The sequence below is a fragment of the Mobula hypostoma genome, chromosome 4 (genome assembly GCF_963921235.1).
Source record: "Mobula hypostoma chromosome 4, sMobHyp1.1, whole genome shotgun sequence".
In the NCBI taxonomy this organism is placed as follows: Eukaryota; Metazoa; Chordata; class Chondrichthyes; order Myliobatiformes; family Myliobatidae; genus Mobula; species Mobula hypostoma.
The window spans coordinates 97,408,544-97,418,217 of NC_086100.1; the positions used below are offsets into that span (position 1 = coordinate 97,408,544).

At 42.8% G+C, this 9,674-nt stretch overlaps 1 protein-coding gene across 3 annotated transcripts in view; it reads left to right on the plus strand.

Annotated features, from left to right (window-relative positions):
- The window catches only part of LOC134345497 (D-2-hydroxyglutarate dehydrogenase, mitochondrial-like), a 34,664-nt gene extending 26,871 nt beyond the window's left edge, over positions 1-7,793 (plus strand). For 2 of the 3 annotated variants that reach the window (XM_063046237.1, XM_063046240.1), the window contains 2 exons: positions 4,868-5,033; positions 5,270-7,793. In XM_063046237.1, coding sequence (XP_062902307.1) covers positions 4,868-5,033; positions 5,270-5,532 — 429 coding nt within the window. In that variant the 3' untranslated portion in view covers positions 5,533-7,793. The remainder of the gene's footprint in view (positions 1-4,867; positions 5,034-5,269) is intronic. The other variant, XM_063046238.1, reaches the window with a different exon arrangement.
- The last annotated feature ends 1,881 nt before the right edge of the window (positions 7,794-9,674 follow it).

Genomic DNA, 9,674 nt, shown 5'->3' on the forward strand with positions numbered 1-9,674 from the left:
ACTCTTTAAGATTGGTTAGACGACTAACCACACACTAAGCCATGCTGACTATCCTTAATCATCCATGTCTATCCAAATACTTAAATATCCAGTCCCTCAGAATACCTTCCAATAACTTTCCCACCACTGATGTCAGATTTATGTTTAGAGCTTTTCTTAAACAGAGGAACATTGGCTATCCTCCACTCCTCTGGTACCTCTCCTGTCACTAAGGTTGATTTAAATATTTCTGCTAGGGCCCTGGCAATTTCTGCACTTGCTTGCCATAGGGTCCAAGGGAACACCTTGTCAGGGCCTGGGGATTTATCCACCCTGATTTGCCTCAGGAAAGCAAATGCCTTCTCTGCAATCTGTACAGGGTCCATGAAGTTGATGCTGCTTTGCCTCACTTCTATAGTCTCTGTGTCCTTCTGAGTAAATACAGATTCAAAAAAAAAAAAAAGATCTCCCCCATCTGTTTTGGCTTTTCACATGGACTACCATTCGGGTCTTCCAGAGGACCAATTTTGTGCCTTGCAATCCTTTTGTTCTTAACATATCTGTAGAATCCCTTGGGATTCTCTTTCACCTTATCTGCAACCACATACCTTCTTTTAGCCCTCCTGATTTCTTTCTTAAGTGTTCTCTTGCATTTCTTGTAGTCTATAAGCACCTCATTTGTTCCTACCTACCTATATTGCTGTTCCTCTTTGTGCCTTTGGTGCATCAGATGACAACCTTGTCTTTTTTTTTAGCATTTGTCAGTTTTTCACAAGGCCGAGTTGCTAGCTTGACACACAACCCATCACAAATGGAAAGCGTGCAAGGAGCTGGCCTGTTTCGAACCTGGAACCTCTCGCCTTGAAGTCTGGTGTGGATGCCTCTACACCACTGGCCAGCATTGCATCTCCTTTTTTCTCTTAACCAGGGCCTCAAAATCATGAAAACCAAGGTTCTCTATACCTATTATCTTTATGTTTTATTATGACAAGCACATTCAAGCTTTGTACTCACAAAATTTCACTTTTAAAAGCCCCTCACTTATCAAGTACACCTTTGTCAAAAAATAGCCTGTCCCAATCCACACTTGCCAGATCTATTTTAATACCATCAAAATTGGCATTTTGGAATCTCAACCGGTGGACCAGATCTATCTTTATGCGTATTTACTTTGAAACTAATGGTATTGTGGTTACTAGATGCAAAAATGTTCCCCTACAGAAACTTCTGTCACCTGCCCTGTCTCATTCCCTAATAGCAAATCCAGTATTGCATGTTCTGTTGTTGGGACTTCTATGTACTGATTAAGGAAACTTGCTTGAACACATTTGACAAATGCTATCCCATCTAGTCTTTTTACAGTATGGGATTCCCAGTCAATATGTGGCAAGTTATAATCACCTACTGTAATAACCTTGCATTTCTTGCAATAGCCTGTGGTCTCTCTACAGATTTGTTTCTTTAAATCCCTCGGATTGTTGGGTGGTCTATAATATAGCCCCATTAACATGGTCATACCTTTCTTATTGCTCAGTTCCACCTGTAATGTTACAGTAGATAAATTCTCTGGTCTGTCCTGATAGAGCACTGCCTTGACATTTTCCCTAACTAGTAATGCCACCCCTCCCAGTCTTTCACATCTAAAACAATGGAACTTTGGAATATTAAGCTGCCAGTCCTGCCCCTCCTGCAGCCAAGTCTCACCAGTGGCTACAATGTCATAATTCCAGGTGTTGATCCATGCCCTGAGCTCATCCGCCTTATTATGATACTTCTTGCATTGAAATACAGGCAGCTCAGGATACTTGTCGCGCCATGCTCAACCTTTGGGTTCCTGACTTTGGTCTTTATGTTCTGAATGGCAAGGGTTCCCAACTTGGGGTCCATGGACCCCTTGCTTAATGGCATTGGTCCATGGCCTAAAAAAGTTGGATTACCTTGGTCTAGAGGTTTTCTATGGAGTTTGAAAACAGTCCATTGTTTTCAAATGTAGCCAAATGTCAGGAACTGCTTGTCTGTTACCTAGTACTGAGATGCAGAAAGTTCCTCCATCCAGGCACTGACAAGACTGTCTTTATTCTGTGTATCCACGGAATCCAACTATCTTTAAACCTGAACAAGTATCTTGTCATATTAGAGCTTCAGACCATACCTCCCTCCATAACTTCACTTGACCCCACTGTTGCCTCATCTACTTCTGAAACCTCTATCATCTTTACTATTGACCATTCTGATGCACTCTGTTGCTAAATCATAGAACCATACAGGATACAAACGGGCTCTTCAGTGTACCGTTCAATGCTGATTGACAGATCCCACTAACTAGCATTCGGTCCATAGCCTTGGCAATTCAGGGGCTCTGCAGATGCTGCTTAAATATTGTGAGAGTACCTGTCTCAACCAGTGAATCGGCAGTCATGTTCCAGCCACATTATAAACTAAAGCAAGATTTTGGATGTCAGCTGTAAATTAAAATGTACACATCACAGATGATCATTAATAAAATAGAGAGTATAATTTTAGTCCCAGCCAGTTGGGAAGCAGGTTGTCATCACACTCCCAAGCAGCCTTACTGCCCTTTGTCTTCAATGGAGTAACAGTACATTGGTTTACCTTTGAACAGATTATGTTGAAGTTGCTTCTACATTGTTTATCTGCTTATTCAGTCCACTAAGTCTTGAGGTAGCATTTTCAGTAGAGGACTCAACAGCACAGTTATGTGTGAGCTCTGGGACTAGGGTGAACCTTCACATAGATTGCCCAAACCCTGCAATATCAGGAGTAAACTAGAGACTGAGTAAGTAAGACTCAGTGCCAGCCTGGTGTAAGTTCTGGAAGTTTCTCAGTCTCCACATTTCTCGTATTGATTAATACAGATCCAGCTTCTTACTGTAGACCCGTAATATCCCAGCATCTCTGAGGCCCTATCCTGGACCTAGCATATCAATGCAGATACAAAGAAGGCACAACAGCAGCTATATTTCATTAGGAGTTTGAGGAGGCTTGGTATGTCACCAAAGACACTGGCAAATTTCTACAGATGTACCATGGAAAGCATTCTAACTGCTGCATCGTCCTCTGGTATGGTGGGGGCGGGGGGGGGGGTGCTACTGCACAGCCAAATGTCAGGAACTGCTTGTCTGTTACCTAGTACTGAGATGCAGAAAGTTCCTCCATCCAGGCACTGACAAGACTGTCTTTATTCTGTGTATCCACGGAATCCAACTATCTTTAAACCTGAACAAGTATCTTGTCATATTAGAGCTTCAGACCATACCTCCCTCCATAACTTCACTTGACCCCACTGTTGCCTCATCTACTTCTGAAACCTCTATCATCTTTACTATTGACCATTCTGATGCACTCTGTTGCTAAATCATAGAACCATACAGGATACAAACGGGCTCTTCAGTGTACCGTTCAATGCTGATTGACAGATCCCACTAACTAGCATTCGGTCCATAGCCTTGGCAATTCAGGGGCTCTGCAGATGCTGCTTAAATATTGTGAGAGTACCTGTCTCAACCAGTGAATCGGCAGTCATGTTCCAGCCACATTATAAACTAAAGCAAGATTTTGGATGTCAGCTGTAAATTAAAATGTACACATCACAGATGATCATTAATAAAATAGAGAGTATAATTTTAGTCCCAGCCAGTTGGGAAGCAGGTTGTCATCACACTCCCAAGCAGCCTTACTGCCCTTTGTCTTCAATGGAGTAACAGTACATTGGTTTACCTTTGAACAGATTATGTTGAAGTTGCTTCTACATTGTTTATCTGCTTATTCAGTCCACTAAGTCTTGAGGTAGCATTTTCAGTAGAGGACTCAACAGCACAGTTATGTGTGAGCTCTGGGACTAGGGTGAACCTTCACATAGATTGCCCAAACCCTGCAATATCAGGAGTAAACTAGAGACTGAGTAAGTAAGACTCAGTGCCAGCCTGGTGTAAGTTCTGGAAGTTTCTCAGTCTCCACATTTCTCGTATTGATTAATACAGATCCAGCTTCTTACTGTAGACCCGTAATATCCCAGCATCTCTGAGGCCCTATCCTGGACCTAGCATATCAATGCAGATACAAAGAAGGCACAACAGCAGCTATATTTCATTAGGAGTTTGAGGAGGCTTGGTATGTCACCAAAGACACTGGCAAATTTCTACAGATGTACCATGGAAAGCATTCTAACTGCTGCATCGTCCTCTGGTATGGTGGGGGCGGGGGGGGGGGTGCTACTGCACAGGATTAAAGTAAGCTGCAAAGATTTGTAAACTTTGTCAGCTCCATCATAGCATCCAGGACATCTTCAAGGACTGATGCCTTAGAGAGGCAGCATCCATTGTTAAGGACCTCTGTCACCCAGGACGTGCCCCCTTTTCATTCTACCATCAGGGAGGAGGTACAGGAGCCTGAAGGCACACACATCAGGAACAGCTTTTCCCCCTCTGCCATCAGATTTATGAATGGACATTGAACCCGTGAACACTACCTCTACTTTTTTTTTCTGTTTTTGCATTACTTATGTAACTTTATATATCTACTGCAACTCACAGTTTTTATTATTGTGTATTGCAATGTACTGCTGCTACAAAACAATAAATTCCATGACATATACCAGTGATATTAAATCTGATTCTGATTAATATGTATTGAAGTTCTCTCTGTTTGATCTGCAAATTGGTCGAGGAACTAGATATGCCATTGAGATACATGGGTCAATCAATGTGATGCTTTACGCAGAAACATGATATTCAGCTTATTGCATCTGTGCCATTGCGAAGCACGTTGCAGCTATACTCTGTCAAGGGGCTAACAGCTCTGACCGAGAAGGACGGTACCACTAGACAGGAGATACAGAGCAATCTGAAGAGTTTGTTCCCCCATTTAGGCAATCTGGGCTCTGCGGGAACGGATTGCTGAGGCACTGGTTCGTGATGGCTACGTATATAAATATGACATCTCATTGCCACTGGAGAAAATCTACGCGATCGTCACTGATATGAAGAGGAGACTGGGGGAGAGGGCAAAGCGTGTCGTTGGCTACGGGCACCTAGGTGAGACTCATTGATGTGCTGCCAATCTGGAAGGGGTCAAAGTTTCAGCACTTTAGTTACCAAAGATTGGTTTAAATTCTGTTTTTGCTCTGTTCCTCCAATGCAGATAAAACTCATCTTGGGGCATTGGCATTTCATCCCAACGTGTGCTTAAAGTGGTGGTGTAGGCATTTAAAGGCAAGGAGTAGTGTCACCAACATTTAAAACTGTCATTTCAATATTTTTTCTCTCCGTAGGTGATGGAAACTTGCATCTGAATATTGTATCTCAAGCACAAGATCAGCTGCTTCTAGATAACATTGAGCCCTACTTGTATGAATGGACAGCTCAGCATTATGGAAGCATCAGTGCTGAGCATGGCTTAGGCTTTAAGAAGAAAGACTTGATTTATTTCAGTAAGCCCAGGGTGGCAGTGCAGATTATGCAGCAAATGAAAACAATTCTGGATCCAAGGGGGATTTTAAATCCCTATAAAACCCTGCCGTCCTCCAGCCAGTGAAATCACGTCAATAGCAAAGATTTCACTAGGTATTTTACCTGCAAATTCTAATAACTTTGGTTATGCTTATGTTTGATATCTTGATCGTATGTTTATGGTTGTCAAGGTGGGAAATATCTGCTGGACCACGTGTAACTCGGTTACACACACAGTAAAGCTCCCCTCTCTCTCAAAGCTGTTGCAGTAAGCTCACAGCTCTGTTGGTTGTTACTCTATGTATAACCATCCTTGGAACAGTGCTTTGTTGATCTGTTCCTGCAGAACCCAGGGAAGAACAAACTCACTACCTTGGTTGTTCAACTAATAAGCTCTGTCATTCTAACATAATGTTTCCATTTAAAGCAAAAAAAGGAACCTGTGTCTATAGACACACAGATGCTGTTTGACTGGCTGAGTTCTTTCAACATTTCTATTTTTCTTTCAGTGCTTATTTTGTGTTTTTATGGGCTTTGTGTTGGTTATATTACGACGATGTCTTGCTGAGGGACTGCTTGTCAAAGTGGATTTAATTTAACACCAGGCTGCCTGAGGCTCCATTGACTTTGGTAGGGCATATGCAGGTTCTGAAACTGGGTACTTGCTTTATATGAAAACAGCTGCTTGAAACACTCAGCAGGTCAGGCAGCATCTGTGGAAAGAGAACCAATTAACATTTCATGTCCAGATCCTTTACTAGCCTGCATAAAGATGGCACGGGGGTATTGATCCATGGTGACAATCGTTCCTCAACACGAGATGCTGCAGATGCTGGAAATTTTGACAAATGCACAGAAAATGTTGGAGCAACTTGGCAAATCAGGCATCGTGTATGGAGTGGAATCAACAGTCGATGTTTAGGACTGAGACTGTTCAACAGGATATGAAAGTCTCAGCCCAAAATATAGACTGTTTATTCCCCTCTTTGGATGCTGCTTGACTTGCTGTATTGTGTTTGACAACCTGTCCTTGGCGTGAATACACTTGTCCTTTGGACCCACGGGTTTGACTGGTAAATGGCGCAGGTAGAGACAGAGACAGCTGCCACACAGCTTCGGTGTAATTCTGACCTCGAGTGTTGTCTGTGTCGAGTTTGGACATTTCCCTTGTGGGTTACTGTCGGTAGCTCCACGCCCCAAAGACATGGTGGTTGTTGGGTTAATTGGCGTCTGTAAATCATCTCTAGTGTAAGTCGATGGTGAATCAATCAGGCTGGAATTGAGAGGCATGTGAAAGGGGAACTGAGTGGGGAAATAGTAGACTGAGAGGCAACATAGACCCTGGCTGCCTTTTGTGTGTGAGAAATGTCAAAGTCTGGGCTCCTGGTCTGGACTGTACTTCCTGGAGCACTGCTGTTCTGTGCCTAAGGCCCTCCTTTAACTTGCCATGTTTTTCTTTCAGTGCTCCTCCTCATTGCCTCTTACTGATGAAGCTGCAGCTCAACAATTCAGGAACAACTTCTTCCCCTCTGCTGTCAGATTTTTAAAGTGTACATGAACCATTGAACTCTGCCTTGCTGTTTTTTCTGTACTATTTATTTATTTTGTAATTTGTTATGTCTTTGCACTGTGCTGCTGCCACAAAACAATTTATGTCCTACGTAAATGATACTAAACCTGATTCTATTGAATTCTGATGGAATTGGCTGAGGAGAAAACCAGTAGGATTCTCAGATAAGGCTGGAGGTAGAAAACTGCAGGGGCTTCAACCTTTCCAAACATATGATCTTCGGATTTGTGTAAGTGGGTAGATCAGCAAAATTGTTATGACTGGAATTTAAACAGCAGGAGAGTATACCAAATTATAAGGGGCTTATATAGACTAGTGGTAGGAAACATTTCCCCATAAGAGAGGCATCTAAAGCTGGAGGGCATAGGTTCGGGGAGGGGTAAAAGGGTTAGAAGAGAGGTGTGTGGAGGCAGAGACTCACAACATTCATGGATCAAGATGAGCTCTTGAATCATCAAGGTATAGAAGGCTGTGGACCAACTATTGGTAAATGAGATTATTATAACTGGGTACCCTATTTATTATTCCTATGTGCACTATTTGCTCCGTTTCATGCAGACAAGAAATGTAACTGCACCCCAGTATTTACGACAGGAAACTAATCTAACCTAATACTTGATATCAGTATGCACGTGGTGTGTCAAGGGAACTGCTGTGCTGTATAACCTCAGGATAATTCAACACTATGCTGCTAGTAGTTCGGGTTGAGGAGTAAATTCAATATGTATATTCTCTTTATTTTCATAATAATTTGGTAACAAATTAAAATGATTGTGCGTGACTTTAATCATGTTCTATGTTTTACTGACTATGGGGACAGGGATCTTATCAATAATTGTCTTATCAGTCTTAAAACATTCCATAATTTCTACCATTTGTTGAAGCACCTTGCTCTCTTCTGTCCTTCACACATTTTTATTTAAATCCTCACTTCCTATTGCCCATGGCCAAGGTGTCTTCCCTGTTCTTCCTAAGCTTTTTGCCATGAACTCCGACCTTTCTGAGTTCAATCTTCCAATTCCCCAATCACTCAATCTGATTTCAGTAACAGTGCTGTCTTCACTTGATGTTATACATCTTACAGACTCCCAAGACTTGTCTTACATCCATTCAGAGCTGTTCTACACCTGTAGTTCAATTCCTTAAAATGCTCCCTCTGATCGGTTTCTCATTTTCCTTCTCATCATCTCATTATTGTTTCTTTGCCAACAAAAACAATCTTCTTCTTAGGGTCCTTAGAACATGAGCCTCATTTCCTCAACTCCCTGACTTCCAGTCCCATAACAACTTGGGTTTTGTTTGTTTGCTTTTTATCCTTCTTTCCAAAATAACTGTTAGTGTTTCCCCTTTGCTATTGTCTCATTGCAGCCTCTCTCATAGCAAGGTGGTGCACCTCAGCAGGGCAAACGCAAGGAGATAGTACACTATTAAGGGCAAGGTCCTTAACAGTGATGCTGAGCAGAGAGATCTTGGGGTCCAAGTTCATCGCTCCTTGAAAGTGACTACACAGGTCGAGAAGGTGGTTAAGAGGCTTATGAAATACTTGCTTTCATTAGTCGAGGCATTGAGTCCAAAAGTTAGGAGGTTATGTTGCAACTTTTATAAACCTGTTTAGGTCATATCTGGAGTATTGTGTACAGTTCTAGTTGCTCCAGTATGTTGAGGCTGTGAGGGTGCAGAGGAGGTTTACCTGGATGCTGCCTGGTTTTCTCTGGAGAGGCAGAGGCTGAGGGGAGATTTGATAGAGGTTTATGAGATTATGAGAGACATAGATAGAGTGGACAGAGAGTATGTATTTCCCAGGATTGAAATATCTAATACCCAAGAGCATTCATTGAAGGTGAAAGGGGGTAGATTCAATGGGGATGTGAGGGGGCAAGTTTTTTACTCAGAGTTGTGTCCGCCTGGAATGCACTGCCTGCTATGGTGGTAGAGGCAAATTCATTATAGCTTTTAAGAGGCATTTGGATGTTGGGAAGATGGAGGGATTACTATTTAGGTGTCTTGATTTGCCTTTTAGTTGCCTGGCCACAACACTGTAGGCAGAATGGCCCATTCCTGCCCTGTACTGTTCCATGTTCTACATTTTTGAAGACGGGGCTGTGTAGGCTGCATCACAAACAAGAGAAAATCTGCAGATGCTGGAAATCTGAGCAATACACAAAATGCTGGAGGAGCTCAGCAGGCCAGGCAGCATCTATGGTTAAAAAAAAGCACAGTCCACATTTCAGGCCGAAACCCTTTGGCAGGACTGGAGGAAAAAAAGCTGAGGAGTAAATTTGAAAGGTGGAGGGAAGGGAGAGAGAAACCCCAGGCGATAGGTGAAACTTGGAGGGGGAGTGATGAAGTAAAGAGCTGGGAAGTTGATTGGTGAAAGAGAGAGAAGGCCATGGAAGAAAAAAAGGGAGGATGCAGGAGGCGATAGGCGGGCAAGGAGTTAACGTGAGAGGGGGGAGGGTGCGGGAGGGCATTACTGGATGATTGAGAAATCAATATTCATGCCATCAAGTTGGAGGCTACCCACATGGAATATAAGGTATTGGTCCTCCAACCTAAGTGTGGCCTTATTACGACTGGAGGAGGCCATGGATGGACATAGCAGAATGGGAAGAGGAATTAAAATGAGTGGCCTCTGGGTGATCCCATTTCTGGCGAAT